At 41.3% G+C, this 18951-nt stretch overlaps 1 protein-coding gene across 2 annotated transcripts in view; it reads right to left on the bottom strand.

The window, feature by feature from the left end:
* Positions 1-18574, bottom strand: part of SACS (sacsin molecular chaperone) — a 47833-nt gene extending 29259 nt beyond the window's left edge. Inside the window, exons 1-4 of one of the 2 annotated variants that reach the window (XM_086739509.1) lie at positions 18475-18574; positions 6408-6558; positions 3427-3514; positions 243-328 (exon numbers count right to left, since the gene is read on the bottom strand). In XM_086739509.1, the coding sequence (XP_086595635.1) occupies positions 243-328; positions 3427-3514; positions 6408-6558; positions 18475-18497 (348 nt within the window). In that variant the 5' untranslated portion in view covers positions 18498-18574. Of the gene's footprint in view, positions 1-242; positions 329-3426; positions 3515-6407; positions 6559-6801; positions 6878-18474 lie in introns of those variants that run through there. The other variant, XM_086739510.1, reaches the window with a different exon arrangement.
* Positions 18575-18951: the final 377 nt, after the last annotated feature.

Here is an 18951-nt window from a genome sequence, read left to right as displayed (position 1 = left end):
TAAATTACAATGGCATCTGTGACAAGCAAACTCCGAGATGTTACACACACACACACACAAAAAAAAAAAAAGAACCACACAACTCACTTTGCCTTATTCACAGAAATGGAAACACGTACCTCCTGTATTAGAATTAATATCTAATGAGGTATGACAACTGCAGGATTTGCTGGAAAGTGTTAAACTAATGGTATTATGTCATGCATATTAAATGACTGCTAAAAATACCATCTGTTGTATACCTTAAGAATCTGTCCTCCTTCTGGGTATCTTCTTAAAATATCCTTAAGAAAATCAACAAGTGGTGGAGTTGTTTGTCCAAAACGACCTAAAAACCAACCAAACAAAAAATAATCTGTTTATTATGCTACTATGCAGTTAATTTCAGATTAAAACAAATACTCACTGAACAATTACTAGGAATTTAGAAAGGTTTGATACTGTAAAATCTTGTATTTCCAAAATCAACCGCAAAAGTACTATGTTATAAACCTTTTAATTAAAAAAGTTAAAATAGCAGTCCTGATGTTACTGTGAACGTGTTGTTTCATATCTGGATTAAACAAATTTGGGAGCTAAGTCTATGCATCTGTTATACCCCAGCTCCAAATACCAGATGTTCAAATACAGTCACTTCTAAAGGACTACTACTTTTTAAGTAGTGGGACGGTATTCTAGGGCAGCAGTGGTCATAACTTTTTTTATAGCCAGTGATGATCCCTCCTGACAGCTACACATATGCACAGTACACTTTTGCTCTAGTGTACACTTCCTGTTCTGGCATATCACAGTGCTGGGCTTGGTGCTAACTTTGTTGTTACCTGGGCTTAGCACAGGAGGGAAAATGTCTCAGAAAGACACTACCAAGTGTTATGGAGTTCTGCTCTGTGAGGAAGAGTCTATCACAGAATGAAAGCATCAACACTCTTTATTTCAAACTCCAGCCTTAGACTGAAGAGCAGCTCCCTAAATCCAAACCTAAAATATGTGCTTTAAACAAATACTAATCATGCAATCCCCCCAAGGAAAAGAGATGCTGCTGATGCCTCTTCTATGACTTCTCTTTAAAGTTTATTAATAAAGTAATTATTCTCTCTCTCCTCACTCTGCCTTCTGCATATATATGTGTTTATGAAGTACACAGATTCAAACCCACACACACATTATATATATTATGGAATAAAACTTTAGACAAAAAACCCCCGCAAAATCCTCAGCAATGTGGAAAAAAAAGGTAATAGGTAAGAGAGATCTATTTGCTGAGAAAACATCAAGTAAAAACATCAAACATCTTGTCTTTACAAAGTTTTTGTATTGTTCTTTATTTAAGGTAACTTAACAGCATCAATTAAAAAAACACCAAGAAATTGCAACTCTCAGCTGAAAGTGTGAAAAGTATTTTGTAACTTTTGTTATTATTTTTACAGTACATAGGAGTATATGAAAGTCAATAGGCAATATGCAAACTTCCAAAATAAGGTGAACTGATCAATAGTAGGAAAGTTTTGGTGTTTCATTTCTTAGGAAAAATTCTCTAAAATCAAGAAATCGATCTTTTCTAAGTCTAACGTGGGCAGACAGGCAGAATTGTTTACATGACACATTTCACTATGGAAACCACAAAACTAGACATGCAACTTTTAGGTGATAGGACTGAAGACAGACTTTATTGTAACTCTTTACATCTACGAGCAGAGCCACCCTATGTATGTCACAAAAATTACTCTATCTTGAGATCATGACTTACTGCATGCATCCTGTCAAAGGCTGAACTAATTTTTCTTGAGTATTAGAGCTGTTCATATTTAACACAAGACTGGTTCCACAAATCCGAAGGAGAAACTTTTTCCACAGTATGGACAGTCAAGCATCAGAACAGAAACCCAGAGAGCCTGTGCAGTCTCCCTCCTCGGAGGCTTTCCAAATTGGACCAGGATCAGCCCTTGAGCAACCCAGTCAATCTCAGAGCTGACCCTGCTTTGAGCAAAAGGTTGGAGTAGAGACCTCCTGATGTCCCTTCCTACATTAATTACTCTGTGATCCCAGAATCTGGTGCTAGACACAAGCGATGAATGAACAGAGGTGACAAGGGTGATCTTCAGAGTACTTCAGAAACCAGTATGCTTGGCGCTACTGATCATGCACTTCCTGAAATTAAAAATTCAGAGCCTTGATTTATCTGCTGTAAGGAAAAATCTCAGAACTGGAAGACTCCAGAATGAACAAAAAAGGTCCTAAAGACTTCAGATCTTTTAAACTGACTTACACTAGAGTAGTAGGCCAGAAAAAGTTAAGTGCTTTATCTAGATATGGACAGCTTAGAAAGAAAATCTCACAGCCAAATATTCCATTCCTAGGCACAAAAAACAGCAACAGTTTTTCTTTCCCATGAAAGAGTTCTTAGGGCTACTACACATATACTTCTCCATATACTTGCATAGCAAAAAAAAACAGTTCAGAGAAGAAGGAAAAAAAAAAAAAAAAAAAAAACACACCTTTTTATTGACACACATACAGCAAAAAAATTACCAGAGCAAACAGTCAAGAATGAGAAAAAGAAAAATGTTCTATGCCATAGAACCATGGGGTCCATTTCCATAGGCATTTTCTATCCACTGCAGGTTCTAGAGAATATGAACTTTGGCTAATATACAAACACTTCATTTCCCTCTGTCACTAGAAAATCATCAGCCAGTACAATTATGGTTTACATAAGCTAAGAAATACAATGTTTTGTGACACCAAATAAAATAGCTGCATGAAGAGAAGGGTTTCTTCCTATCATCCCATTAACATTTATTTCATTCCCTTCTAATAAAATTATTGTTAAAAGAATATTAATGCTAGCAACCAAGTAACATAATCATTACAGATTTTATTTAGAGCATTTCTGAAGATATTCAGGTATCATAATCTAATTCAAGATACCATACAAACAGATATATCTGCAATTTTTGTAACAAAAACGTAACTAAATATACAGAATCAAAAGAAAAACAAATAAACAAAAAAAAAATCAGAAGAAATAAAAAGCTTTTTACTAATGGTATAGATATCTACACAGTGGTTACTGAAAATATATCCTTTCAGTATCTGAACTGTTTACAAGTATTCAGCTTGTTTTATATGAGACAAGGCAGCTATTAACACTACTGCAAGGCAAGTTTTACCGACTCCAAGAGACAGCAATATTCCAATTTTCACCCATGAAATTACAAAGAAAAAAATCAAACACCAGGGCACTCAAAAAGAGAAGTTTAATGCCCCTGGAGCATAATGAAAAGAACAAGTGAAGAGATACCTACGACTTAAAAGAAAAATAATTTCTTCCCATTTAAATAGGGGAATAATTCCAATTAGCTACAGACTGTGTTAGAAAATGCTTTGACCTTCCAGTTTATAAACAGAGAGAAGTATTTTTCATACCTCCTCCTTTCAACCCTTTTGACTGAAGCTTCAGAAAAACTTGATTTTGAGACTTCTGAAGATCCACAATCTTGATACCATCAGATAACTGAAATAAAAAATAAGACAGATCTTGGTCAAAACACTCTGCAGCATAAATAGTTTACTGTAGCTTCTCTTCCTACATATTTATTCTATGAAGTCTGGTTTTACCTAAAAGTATAAAAATACTCCAGTATCCAGTTTGAGCAGCACTTTCAGACCCTGAGGTCTAGGATGGCCTCCTCTGCCTAATGATACTCCTCAGATGAAGTATCAGTTTGTCAGTAACAGGACGAAAAAAAACCAGCCACAAATAAATCAGGTGGAAAAAATGCCTATAGAAGCACACAATGAGCAAGTCACAGCCTCTCATTTTCACATTTGAAAAGTTCTATGTTCTGGGAACTTCTGGAAGCATACAACTAAAGCAGTTATTGTTCTAAGGTGCATGCTCATAAGAAACATATACAGGAAGTATGTTGTCTAAGCAATTTCATAGGAGTCTTAAGGTAAGTAGTGTCCAGCTCAAAGCAGCTAGTAATACAGAATGCAAAGAGACAAAAGTATCTCACAGAAACACCCTTGAAAAATTTAAGTCTTATCTCCCCATTACCTTTGCATGCAGACCTATGGACTCATGTAGAACATCACAGAGAAACTGGGGCAAACTAAGCAACCAATTCCTTAGCAGACATTGCTAAAAGTATTCAGTAATCATAGCACATGATGGTTTTGTTGCAATTCTAGTTTCATATTATAAGTGTGTCCCAGTCATGTACGATGTGATGCTATCCTGCATACCACGATAACAAATGTAGAATTAGAATCTGTGCTATGCTAATTAGAAACCTAGCCAATTCAAATTGGTTTCCATTTACAGCAAACTATATTGAAATTATATTATTATATTAGTCTCAGTTTATAGCAAAGTTCAGGACTACTTCCTCACTTGGATAGGTAAAAACAAACCACTAGAAAGAAGCTGGTGCTTACACAGATGTAAATTCTTACAATGTAACTTTGTTTAATAAGCAAAAGACAGTCCTTGTCCACAGTATGTAGTCATAATTTTAAAACATTAATAAGAAAAAAAATATATTCCTTTTTACTTAAAGTTTTAGATAGTACTTACAACAACAGTGTGTTTGTTGTAAGTTCCTACAGAAGTGTTATACTTGAGATGATCTTGTCACAAGATGTAAAATAGCTTAAATTGGATATACCACCCACGCAGGGCTCACTAAAATAAAAAAGAATCCACAGAATGCTGAAGCACATCACCAAGTATTAAAGGGATACCATAACCAAATTTTCTCAAGTAGGATTTTTTATAGCAAAACACCAGCAGAAACTAGGAGAATGAACAGATTCAAACGAATAGTTTAACATTGAAAGGAACTATGAGAGAAAGAGATACCAGTTTTCACTTAACATTTGTAAATTGCACATAGCAGCTTTATAGAAAAAAAAAGATTCACTGATGAATATTTTACCATCCCAGTAAATTAAAAAATAATTTGATCCCAGTAACAGCAGTTCAAAAGTTTATACAGGACTTTCAAAATTGCTACAGTACAAGTATTCCTGTACGTATTTTAGTTCAATATTAAAAAAAAAAAAAACAACCAAAACAGAATAGCTATTCCAGTTTGCTTACTGACTGTTCCCTCTCAAAAAGATAGTTTTCTGTGCCAGACAGTGCTGCTCAGATCTTTGCTTCCAGACAAACTTTAGAAAGTGATATACAGATCTCCTTCCTCCCAAAACAGGAAGGCCTGGAGAGAAAAAAACAAGGACACACAAAACCAGGCAAGAAAATAAAAGATAAGCTATACAGGCAGTTTGTTTCAAACCTGAGTGCTCAAAGATTACTTGTGTTCCCCACATAGGTTCTTAAAAGCTTCTAATACCTAGTTAAGGTGTTAGCTAAGTTCTAACACAACTACTAACACTTAGTTCTTTCCTAGCATCACAGAATGGTTTAGGGTGGAAGGGACCTTCAAAGATCATTTCGTCCAATCTCCCTGCCATGGGCAGGGACATCTTTCACTAGACCAGGTCGCTCAAAGCCCCACCCAACCTGTTCTTGAAGACTTCCAGGGATGGGACATCCACAATTTCTCTAGGCAATCTATTCCAGTGCCTCATCACACTGATATTTCTTCCTTATGCCCGATTAAAACCTACCCCCTTATCCTGTCACTACAGGCCTTATTATGAAGTCTTTCTCCATCTTTCCCCCTGTTGGAAGGCAGCAGTGAGGTCTCCCTGGAGCCTTCTTTTCTCTTTTACGCATTTGCAAGTCCCCTTTCCCTATTTAACCCTAACTTCCAACCTCCTCTCTCTCCCCTTCTTGCCTTACTCATCCCATCCCACCAATATCTCCAGGGTCCCAATTCCCAAAAGTGTAGCTAGAAGCATGGCAAGCAGTACTGAAATGGTGACCCCAGGCCAATGTCTTCAACAGAACAAGGTCATTCATTCATTTGACTCTCTCTCCTGTACGCAGACATCAGTGTTTATCTTGTAAGAGCTTCCTGTCCTGGTGATGTCAACTCTGCTGTTGAAGCTGGTGAGCAGGCAGAAAATCAATTAAAGATCGAAAGGAAGCCAGAACAAGCACATCAGCACTCCCAGGTGAATCTTCCGCTCCCCTCCGAAGAAATAAGGATAAAGCACATGGATTATGGCAGAAAAAGACAGAAAAGCTCGAAGGATAAAAGCTGGCCCCACCAAGAGAAGCACGAGGTTAGCTGCTTGTCCAAATGGCCTCCTCGCCCCCCCGAGGGGCTCACAGCGCAGGCCGCGCACAAACTTGTGCTGCCCGCGCACCGGCGGACCCGGCACCACGCAGAGGGCAGGCGGGCGGGGACTCCCCGCACCGCGGCGGTGCCAGAGAAGGCGAGATGCCCCCCACACACACACACACACACTCCCCGCCGCCCCCCGCGCCCCCTCACCTCTCTCCCGCGGTGCCACAGCCGCTGCTCGGCGGGGGGGAAGCCGGATTCCGCGCCAATCCGCGCCTTCACGTCCCCCACAGCCCCGGAAGGCGGCAGCTCGAAGGTCCGGCAGCCCAGGCAGTCATGGAGGACGGTCACCCGGGCCAGCCTGCGGCAACACGAGAGAGACACCGGCTGAAGAGAGCCGCGCTGCACCCTGCCCGTCCCTGCCCCGCCCCGCCGCCCACTCCCCCGCCGGAACCCCGCAGGCCCGAGATGGGCGCCGGCGGGTACAGGGATGAGCGGGCGCCTGCCCCCCTCTCCGGGGATGGGGAGGAGCCGCCGGGCCTGCGACCGGACCCGCTCCCGCATGCCCGCGGTTCCCGTCCTGTCCCGTCCCGCTGCCACTCACATGCCCGCCGCGGCGCACAAAGGACCGTTAGCTGCTCCGGCCGCCGCCGCCGCTCCCCACACGGGGAAGGGGTGGGGCTGAGCAGGGCGGCGAAAGGGAGGGGCTGGCCCTGAGGTCTGCGCCGCGGAGGAAGAGGAAGGAGGAGAGGGGAGGGGAGGAGAGGAGGCAGCGGGTGGAGAAGCCGCTCTAAAAGCAGCAGTGGCGGCGGTGGGGGAGAAGGGCACCCGGCCTGGCCTGGCCTAGCCCATCAGTGAGGCTCCCGCTGCGGGTGCCGGCCCGGCCCGGCCCGGCCCGGCCGCCGCGCAGGGAGGCCCCGCAGAGCTGGGTGAGGCTTCCCGCGGCCCTATGCCCCGTTCGCGGGGCTGGTCGCTGCCTGCCGGGACCCTCGGGTGAACGAGCCCGGTCGCCTCGGGCGAGGGGAGGGGACGCAGCTTCGCTTGGCCGGGCGGTGCAGGCGTGGTATGATGCTGCGGTGAGCCGTGACAGACGCTGGGATCCAGGGACGTTACCGCATCCAAATTCCTCCTTAATCAGGGCAGGCCGGCAGGGAAGCACACGTAATTTCTATTTCACGTAATTCCCAGCATACAGGCACCACGACATGGAGCACGCAGAGTGCTAGTAAACATATTTCTCAAGGATGCAGAACACAGAAGGAAACCTCATTTTTCTGCTCTTCTGTCAGACACTCGATTGACCATGAATATCTCATAAGGTGTGTGGTAAGTCCTAATGCCATTCAAGACTTACAGAAAGCGCTTCTCTCCTGAAAGCAGAGCTTTAGCGTACCCATGATCCCAATGAGCTAAGGGGACCTTGAGAAACTTGTGGAGGGGCCCAACAGAAACCTCTAAGTGTCACTGTGTGCAAAGTTCCACACCTGGGAGCGTGGGCTGTGTGTCGGCAATGGGCTGAGGAGCAGCCCTGCTTCAAAGGAGTTGGGGATACCAGGCCGTGTTCTTCCTAGAAGGATGACCCACAGATCAAGGGAAGTGTGTCTCCGCTTAGTGCTGATGGGGCTGAATCTAGGATATTGTAACCAGAATGTGATGGTTTGGGTTTCCTCAGGTACAGACCCAGGCAGAGGACTGCCAACAGGGTCAGGAGCCCAAAGCATGTGACCTACAAGGAGAAAATGGCAGAGGTGGGCTTGTTTGAGTCAGATGAGGAGGAGACTCAGTTGCAATATGGTAACATCCCACAACTACCTGAAGGGCAGTTACAAAGGTGATGGAGCTGAACTCTTCCTAATATGCAAGACTGTAACAAGGGGCAGTGGCATCACACTGCAGCTTGGCAGGTTCACACTGGACAGCAGGAGAAAAACTGTCACTAGGACAGTAGTGCAGTACTGGCATGGGTTGTCTAGAGGCACTCTTCATGTTGGGATACTTTCAAGGCTTAGCCATGACTGATCCAGTGTTGGAGACCCTCCTGCTTTGAGTAGGAAGATGGACTACAGACCTCCAGGCAACAATTCCATTTCATTCCAACAGGTCCTCAATTCCAGTCCCTGACTAAAGTAAAACATTTATTACTTTACTCAGTGATACGGATAAAAACTGCTACTTGGCAGCAACAGATATCAGACTTTCTGTGGAAGGGGAAAAGACACAATGAACTTGTTTGCAGAAACTGTATCAAGCTAAGAAAAGATGAACCCACTAAAGCGGAAGGAAATTTAAAAACCACAAAGGTCAGGTGGATCAGAATGCAACATAGTATCTAGGTAGACAGAGCTTTGCCAGTGCTACAACATCTTACTTCATTCATCTGCAATATTTTTATATTGAATACTACAGGACTATAAGAAAATGTTAGAAATTTTGTAGATCTGATCCTGCTTTCACCAGAAATAATTAAAAAACCTATTTTAACTTAAACAAGATGGACCTAACTCTTTGCTTTAATTTAAGACTGTTAATTTTTCCTATTGTTTCATCTTTTTAACTTTCCATTTTGTTACATCCTCTTCACAGAATTTTTCATACTATGGCCTAAGGCTGCCTTCCAGTCTCTTATGTTTATCTTTTTAGGTCTTGATATCAAGGGAATAAACTACCTGCAGAAGAGCATGGCAGGAGGGGCACAAGTGTGGATGACTGTACAAGGTGGAAGGAGTTGCAAGTTGCAATCCCATCCATATTAGCCACTAAAACAGTCTCCAGACCAGTTGAACCACCAAGCCACACTGGCAAAATCTAATTCTTTTTCACCAGTTGAGATCACAGAAGTTATTTAGCATATCATGAAGCACACACAATTGTTTGAATGGGACCCTGGAGAGAAACAGAGCTACCTCACCTAACAGCCACCTTTCTATGCTGAACATCTCAAATGGCGGGATGCTTTCAGGGGCACAGACAATCCTGCTGTCAATGATTGGCTGAAGTTCCCCAACCTATGTCACATCACATGACAAGGCAATACTCCCAAATTATGTCCTGTTATGATTTAACATTAATACTGGAGGAAAAAACTTTGGGTACCACAGATTCTGTCTAGTATGTGACCTTTGCAGTAGAGGGGGAGGAGTTGGGAAGAACCGGTGATGCAGAACTGGAACCATGCATGGTTCTGGACAAAGGAGTTGGACTCCTGAGCTCCTGGAAATTAGCCATACCTGTTCCCCTCATCAATCTGATCCTCTTGTTACAAGGGAGACTGTTTTTTCATACTAGGAGGAATGAATGTCCCATTTGTGTTTACTATGGGACACTTTTCATTTGCCTCTCCTTTATCATGCATTTTCTACTCTGTTTTCCCCTTTTGATAATTTCTGCCTTTGGGTTGTTTGGTTTGGTTGGGTTTTTTTTCTGTCCATCCAGATAGAAGCAAGATGTTCATCCTCTTAGTATCTCTGTATTAATGGAATAAGCATGGCTAAGGCATGTGTTCCAATGCAGCCCTTTGATCATCACTGTTTAATTGTTGGCATGTTTCTTGGCACAGTTTTGACCCATAACCACTACCAGTCTTCAGGACAATGATCAGGCATGGTTCGTAAACCAGGGACACCTCCTCACAGGCAGAACAGACAAGAACATTTTGCTTTAGGGCCAAAGGCTGTTAAGTTTTTTAGACACGACCAGTGCTATGCCGCTTACCCTTTGAGTTCTGGCCCCTTCCCTGGGGCCCCATCTCATTTTATTTATTGACTAGTGTTTCTATTGATAATAGTAAGCAAGACTGCCACTGATTTAAGTGATGCCAGAATTTCAATTTACCAATTTGATGGCACAGCCGCCTAACAAAACAAAGCACTGATGAAAGTAACAAAGATAAGGAAAATCAACACCAATACCAGATCCAAAGAATGGGGAAAACTGAGCTCTTCTCAAACTCTAAAAAAAAAAAAAAAAAAAGAGAAAAAAAAAAAGAAAAAAAAAAGAGTAGAAGTATTCCAAGTACATTTTCAGCAGAAATCTATTTGCAGAAACTTAACTGGAATTTAAAGCCACTTCTACAGCCTTAATTATAATGCTAATTTCTATCAGCAACATCCTGGCCATTCATCTGGGAAGGAATGTAGAAGATAGATCTCTTTTTTATTACGAAGTGATTTATACATATCCTGTTTTCCATTATAAAAATCTTTTTTACAGCTTATGACAGTGATGTTTGTAAACCTTTGTTTTCCTGATATCTAAATAAAAATATCTTAGAAAAGGGACTAGAAATTACCCTGTCTGACCAAAAAAGAGTACATGTTCCAGTTTGCAGATTTTCACAACAAAAAAAAATCTGAACCTTTTTTTTATTTTTAATCTTGCTTATCCCTTTGGAAAACAGAACTATGGAAGGTGTGTAATCCTAGTGAAGTTAAAGGTATCACATACATATTTGTTACACAGAACTACTATTAATGATTGTATATGACAATGTAAAAATATCCATTTGACCTGAGCAGGTGGGAATTTTGTAGCCAAGGCAGTTAGAAAAAAAAAATATTTTAAATCTAAAATGATTTGGACTAATTTGAGAATTTTTAAATACTACATATAGAAATTGCTATTATCATACTTTTATGACCACTTTTCCAAGCAGAACCACATTTAGATTTAAAAATACATATAGAAAATCCTCCTGTGGCTGTAAACAAGTGTTCTGTTTGCTTCAGAATTAGGTCATAGAACCCCAACAAGAAGGGGCATGCAATTAAAAAAATGGAATAAGTCTCTGCAACATTCAAATATTTTTATAAAGCAAAACAAAAGCCATTTTCATAGTGGCATTTCCTTGAAAACAGAGAATTCTGTGTAGTGGAATATGCTCATACAACCAATAATTTAAAATAAGTGTGCATTAGCAGAAAGAGGTGGGTACAGGCCACTCCTTCCTTATCACTGTGCTTAAAAAGATGGAAGGGAGTCTGCAAAAAGAGTATGTGGTGTCATAAGAAACAAGCATTGTTAGGTCACCAATGCAAGAGGAAACTACTGCAGTACAGTCGCTTCCAGGGCAGCAAATAACATTCTGCAGTGCTGGCAGGCAAGTAGCAGTGACTCAACAGCTACCTCTAGATTTGAGACAGTGCACGCCAAACAAAATCACAACTTCTACAACACACTAAGCACTTACCTTCATTCTTAAATCAATTCCTTAACTGTTTCTAACAGATGTTCTAAACATTACGTTGCATATATTTCACATTAGCTGGAGATTACAGATTGCATTGGTCTGTAGTCACTACCAGAAGCTTGCTTTATCCTTGCTTACTAATGCATTTTCAAGAAGCCTGAGAATAAATCTACTATTGGCTCATGACACATGTGCTACTCATTGGAAAGCCATCCCTTATTGGAAAGTTTCTATTTTATTTGAATAGCTCCATTAGCAGAAAACAAGTCATTTTTTTCTTAAAAGCAATCACTGGAATGGCCCTAGTTCTACGTCATACAAATGACCACAAAAAAAAAAAACAAAACAAACCCTCTGGCCTGTGAAGCTTTTGCTTCACACAAAATATCTAGTTTTGACCTAAAATCTGTTAGACTTGTTTCAGTTTCTTCTTTGCAAATGAAGAGCAGAGCAATAAGGCACAAATAAATGATACATTTTCAAAATCTTCTCAAATGCCAAAGTAAAATTTCCTCGTAGATCTACCTGTAGGAAGAGACTACTTTAAATTAAGTCCTTGAAGAGAGGACCTAACCTTACTCTTAATTATGGTACAATAACCATTACTCCACAAATTCGAATTGCTGAGAATCACAGGGTTTTCTATTCCAGATGGTACAAATAACAAAATACCAGCACAAAATGCTTGGCATTTCAAATTATGCAAAAGATTAAACCAAAATAGTGATAAAAATAAACTCAATTGCTCTTTAGGGAATTGCATTAGGAGGGACTACAGTGTTGCAAGAATTGCTGTTGGCATACATTTTTTAACAAGTAATATGTTAAATTACTGGTGGTGTTTTCTTACAGCTTTTGGTGCCAATAAAAGGGCCAGATTTAGAACACCCACTTTAACCTTGAAATATCAAAAAAGCAGAGCTTAAATTTGCAAATTGATTTCAGTGCCTAATGTAGCTTCCTAAATACCATAATGAATCCAGGCCTAGGTTTTCCACCTGCATTTAGGACACATGGTAATGAGCTTATCAAAGGTATTTTTTTCCACACTACCTGAAGACATTTTTCTTGTTTTCATTTCAGAGTACTTAATGAAGCTATTATCTTTCTACATAAGTAAGAAAAATCCACTCAATAACTAAAATGAGATCAGTGGCCCCAGATTGACATGCATTAGTCATTTTTAAGAAGTATGTCTCCATCCTTGTTGCTTCTGAATACTGCATCTAATCATGCTGGAAAGCTCCATGACATTTTCTAGACATCAGTGAACAGAGCCCTGTGTATTTGCAGAAAATGAGAATATCAAACAGAAGGATATACAAGATAGTAAATTTTCTTACATTATGAAAAGCCATAACTGAGAATCATAGAATCATATAATAGCTTGAGTTGGAAGGGACCTTTAAAGGTCATCTAGTCCAACTCCCCTGCAAGAAGCAGGGACATTTCCAACCAGATCAGGTTGTTAAGAGCCTCATCCAATCTGGCCTTGAATGTTTCTAGAGATGAGGCATCTACTACCTCTCTGGACAACCTGTTCCAGTGTTCCACCACCCTCATTGTAAAAAAAAAATTTCCTTATATCCAGTGTGAATCTACCTCCCTCTATTTTAAAACCATTACCCCTTGTCCTATTGTAACAGGCCTTGCTGAATAGTTTCTCCCTGTCTTTCCTACAAGCCCCCATTAGGTACTGGAAGAGGGCTATAAGGTCTCCCCAGAGCCTTCTCTTCTCCAGGCTGAACAGCCCCAACTCTCTCAGGCTATCCTCATAGGAGAAGTGATCCAGCCCTCTGATCATCTTAATGGCCCTCCTCTGGACTCGCTCCAACAGGTCCATGTCCTTCTGATGCTGGGGGCTCCAGAACTGGATGCGGTACTCCAGGTGGGAGTCTCACAAAAGCGGAGTAAAGGAGAGAAGGAGAATCACCTCTGTCAATCTCCCGGCCATGCTTCTTTTGATGCAGCCCAGGATGTGGTTGCTTTCCGGGCTGCAAGCACACATTGCCACCTCATGCTGAGCTTCTCATCCATCAACACTCTCAAGTCCTTCTCCTCAGGGCTGCTCTCAATCCATTCTCCGCCCAGCCTGTATTTGTGCCTGGGATTGCCACAACCCATGTGCAGGACCTTGCACTTGGCCTGGTTGAACTTCATGAGGTTGGCACGGGCCCACCTCTCCAGCCTGTCAAGGTCCCTCTGGATGGCCTCTCTTCCTTCCATTGTGTTGACCACACTACACAGCTTGGTGTCATCGGCGAACTTGCTGAGGGTGCATTCTATGCCACTGTCCATGTTACCAACAAAGATGTTAAACAAGGCTGGCACCAGTACTGACCTCTGAGGAATGCCACTCGTCACTGGTCTCTACTTGGAAATCAAGCCATTAACCATCACTCTTTAAGTCTGGACATCCAGCCAATTCCTTATCCACTGAGTGGTCTGTCCATCAAATCCATGTCTCTCCAGGTTAGAGAGAAGGATGTTTTGCGGGACAGTGTCAAATGCCTTGCACAAGTCCAGGTAGATGACATCAGTTGCTCGTCCCTTGGCCACCCATGCTGTCACCCCATCATAGAAGGCCACCAAATTGGTCAGGCATGATCTGCCCTTTGTGAAGCCGTGTTGGCTGCCACCAGCCACCTCCTTGCTCTCCATGTGCCTTAGCATGGTTTCCAGGAGAATCTGCTCCATGACCTTGCCGAGCACACAGGGAGACTGACTGGTCTGTAGTTCCCTGGGTCTTCTTTGTTTCCTTTTTTAAAAATGGGAGTTATGTTTCCCCTTTCCAGTCAGCAGGAACCTCACCAGACTGCCATGACTTCTCCAGTATGATGGACAGTGGCTTGGCAACTTCACCTGCCAGTTCCCTCAGGACCTGCAGATGCATCTCATCAGGTCCCATGGACTTGTGCACCTTCAGGTTCCTTAGATGGTCTCAAACCTGCTCTTCTCCTACAATGCGCAGTTCTTTATTCTTCCCAGTACCTGCTTTTGCCTTCTGCAACTTGAATGATGTGGCTAGATGCCTAACCGATGAAGTCTGAGGCAAAAATTAATTGAGTACACGTCCCATGTAACCAGGTCTTCCGTTTCCTCCTGGAGAGGGCCCACATTCTCCCTGGTCTTCCTTTTATCTCCAGCATACCTAGAGAAGCTTTTCTTGTTGCCCTTGATGTCCCTAGCCAGCTTTAATTCTGTCTGGGCTTTACCCTTTCCTACCTGATTCCTAGCCGCTCAGGCAATCTCTTCGTCCCAGGCTACCTGTCCTTGCTTCCACCCTCTGTAGGCTTCCTTTTTGTTTTTCAGTTGGTCCAGAAGCTCCTTGTTCATCCATGCAGGCCTCCTGGCATTTTTGCCCAACTTCCTCTTTGTTGGGGTGCATCGCTCCTGAGCACAGAGGAGGTGATCCTTGAATATCAACCAACCTTCTTGGGCCCCTCTTCCCTCCAGGGCTTTATCCCATGGTACTTAGACAAGCAGGTCCTCGAAGAGGCCAAAGTCTGCTCTCCTGAAGTCCAGGGTAGAGAGCTTGCTGTGCACCCTCCTTACTGCCCTAAGGATCTTGAACTCTACCACATCTCATGGTCACTGCAGCCGAGGCTGCCCTTGAGCTCCACATTCCCCACCAACCCTTCCTTGCTGATGACAACAAGGCCCAGCATAGTATGGAAACTTCAAGCACCTTTGCAAGTATCTGTACATCAGATAGTGGATGATACCCAGTAATATCATTTCAGATAGTGCTAGCTCTTTACCAGCTCTGTATAATTTCTAGCTCCTTCATAACAGGTTTTCATATAGAAATATGTTGTATTGCAGACAACAGAAGAACGGGTGGCACCGAGGAAGAAAAATGAGCCATATGTAAGGCCTAGTGAAAGGAAGAGAGGAAAAGGGGAAGAAATGACACAGTGTATCCTCTTCTGGAATAACATAGAAAAGAAGTGAAAGAGATTCCTGGGTTACATGACAAGTCCAGTCACACAACTGTAGTAGCTGGAGGTAAATATTGCTGCAAACACTAGCTCATACAGAAGAGTTACAGAATCGTTCACTGGGAATCAGAGGCTGTGTTTCTATGTTGTGTCCTACATACGTAAGACAGCATGGGGTAAGACATCAAGTACCTCCAGCCTTCTCCACTCCCACTGCATTTCACTCTTCTTTCTGATTTACTGGTGGAATGTCTTACATAATTGCACCTTACTCTGGTTCAGATGGTATTACCCAATTTAACAAATTCTTGCTATTTGAATTGTTTGAGCTAATTTGTCTCATTTTGACAGAGCTGACACACAAAGCACAAGGCAGCGGTGGTATCTTCAGCACGGACGGTGTACTAGCCTCTAGCTTCAGCAAGGATAAGACATAAAGACATCCTAAATGCTTCCAGTGAAGTGGATGGCAAAACTTTCACTAGTTGGGGCAGGGTGCTTTTGAAAATGCTGTCATTGTTGTTTTCATCTCTGTCAGTGTGACAGAACAGATATGGCATGCTGCTTGGCATACCTCAGTATATTTGGACAGATGAGAACCAAGAAGTGTAGAAGTCAAGGGAGTTTTCTTCAAAGGTAAAGGAAAGTGAGATGGGGTACAGGACACCTATAGAGGCTATATTTTGAAGAGCAGATTTTTAAATGTACAACAGATTGTATGCCTATTTGTTATGCATGTGTATTCATATTTACACATACACATTTATGGAAAGAGCTGATTAGGTACAATATGTCTATTATTTTAATTTATGTAAAATCTCTATTGAAACATGGGCGTGACTTAAGTGCAAAGTTAAGTAAGCCTATGTTAACTTCTCTTCAGTTAGCCTATCTTGAACAGAAGCAGCCACACTACAAAAAAAAAAATACAGCAATAAAGGGTTTCACAGTCAGAGAAGACTCACACAGAGTAGTGTGGCTGTACTCCCTCTGTCCCGTCATGGACCAGTTTAAAGCACTTCAGTACCCAAAGATTTTTGTAGCTGCACAGTAACCAGATAAACACATGCGCTTAACACAAATGAACATTGCAGCAAAAATCTACCTGCAGGGTAATCAACGAAGGCCTTCTGGAGAAGTTCATTTTAATTAGCTAAAAATGATTTTTTTTAAAATATTTGTATTGCATCTGAACATGGATAGAAAGAAGAATGAGGGTGGAAAGTTAAAGGAATTGCAGTTCTATTACCATTAATTAACTTAATAGTACCAAATATATATAATGACGGGAAGAATTCTAAAACTTCAAAACCTGGACAGGAAGTTGGTACTTCAGCTGTTATTTTTTTATATATTGCATAAACTCCATGAAGCTCCAACTGGAACCAGTCTTATTATAGACACTGTACCAAAAAAAAAAAAAAATAAAAAGCTTAAAAGCTTGGCCCTACCCCAAAAAGCATCTATTTGCAGTGGACTAAAGACATGCTGCAGGAAGGGCACACATCAAAAGGGCACAAGGGCCTGCTGAAACAGAGATATTTGCTTCAAGTTAAAGCCCTCATTTTGCACACAGATTTAAAAACTGAAACTTGACTACCATTAAAAATAGCTAGGTATGATATCAATATTAAAGTTGAAGCTCAGGTAAAATACTTTACCAAAATCTTTGAGATCTGTAATTTTTTATAATTGACTGATACTGGAATTAAAAAAAAAAGTCCACTGGAGATTCTGAAATATCATTACATAGTCTAATGGAAACTCAATTTGACTGAGACTTCCATAAAAAACATAAACTGTATGGAACCAAATGAGTGGAAATCACTATATAGCTGTCACGACAGGATATTTGTCATTTTTCATCTTGGTGGAACAAAGCCTATCATTTAATAGTATCCAAAAATGTCAATATTGAAATATAGAATTTAAAATTATTGGCAGCATGACTAATGCTCACTGCAAGAAATCTGCTTTTAACAGAACAGATTGAGCCATTCACACTTAAAAGTCAAGTATGTGTCAAGTCAAGTCTGCTTGCCTCTGTGAAGCCTGATTTAATCAGTCCCACCTCTGTCCAGTGCCCTATCTCCAGCTTGAATATTGGCCTTGCAGCTCAATCTAGGACAATCCATACTTTCCAGCTCTTGTCCCTGACAGTTCTGTAGTTTCATCTCTGGTCCAGTTTTAGTCCTTGATGCCAGCCAAGCTGACCATCAGACTAGGTCTTTAAAAGAGACCTTCATGTCTTACTGGATTATAGAAGAGCTTGCAGCATGGATAATTTGGGCAGTGTCTAAACCTCAGAGATTTTCAGATGTACAAATTTTGCATTAGGAGGGCCTAGTTAACTGATCTAGAAGAAAAACAGAGAGACTCAAACCCCCAAATTTTCTACCCCGCAGTCACCCTGCAATAAAAATATACAACTTTCATGAATTTTCACAAAATTACCCAGGAAGCCAGTGGAACAGACTCTGACACAATAGTCAGCTGTTGCTAACACAATGTGAAGCCCACCTTCCTAACACACAGGAAAAAAACAGAGGCTGTACATTATAGCGTACAGCAGTGGAGATTCTGCAGAATGCAAGGCTGAGGGTGGAGGCTATTGTCTTCATGGAGGCCTACTGATAGCAAATAAGAACACTTCTAATTACAACGTAACATCCAAATAAGCATTTCTCTCCTAAGATTTGTTTAGACAGTGTTCACACAAGGAATTTGCTTTGCTTTTTAGCTGTTAGCAAGATTATACATTCTTCCCAGTAAAATAATATGTCAGATTCAAAGTTAGGCAAGTGCAGGAAGAAAACTTTTCTCTTTTACTTGCTTAAAAAAATGCTACAGCAAATGTAGTCTGTACATGTAAATTGAATGTTAGACTTTGAATCTGTCACTCACAGGAGTGATGAATTTTTTCAAGCAGTTCTCATAAATTTCACAGAAACAATTCATAAGTAAATGAAGCAGATCCTGGCACCTATATATGATTCTGTAACTTAAGAAATTAATTTCACCTTTAAAAGTAGCAATTTTTAACAAGCAATATGCAAGTCTCAGACTCAGTTTTTAACTTATTGACCATGGGGGTTTGAGCAAGAACATGTCAGCCTAACAGAAAATTATTTCAGGAATATTTTTTTTTTACCTGTTCTTATCCTCGATCTCCATTGTCTCTTTTTCTTGGATATCTTCTTGATAGGAACATGAAGCAGATACTGAATTTATAAATTAGCAAATAATTTTTTAATCTTCTTTGTTTGGCGGCTTATCATCTCCTCAGTGGACGCTAGAAAGCCCAAGCATGTGAAACTGAACCCAGTGTTCACTCCATCTCTGAATTCTCAAAGATGTCTGTGTGCATCACCATCTGTCGCTTCTCCAGTTTTCTTTCAAAGCCACTTGCTTAATTGTTCACAAAAGTTCTCTCATTATCAGGAACAGACTTAATAAGACAGGTCTCAGAAAGCCTGAATCCAGGCTATGTGCTTGTGCAATTTACTTATATTAATCTTCAGGAGAAGGAAGGGAATTCTGGAAGCTGCTGTTTCTGCTTTGTCTTCGGTTTTTCTGGAAGCAGGTACAGTTGGAAGAGTACTTGTGAAGGCCAAAGTCTGACTTGTCT

This window comes from Chlamydotis macqueenii, chromosome 1 (assembly GCF_036417535.1).
Source record: "Chlamydotis macqueenii isolate bChlMac1 chromosome 1, bChlMac1.mat, whole genome shotgun sequence".
NCBI classification, from domain to species: Eukaryota; Metazoa; Chordata; class Aves; order Otidiformes; family Otididae; genus Chlamydotis; species Chlamydotis macqueenii.
This window is presented reverse-complemented; position numbering and strand designations above follow the sequence as displayed.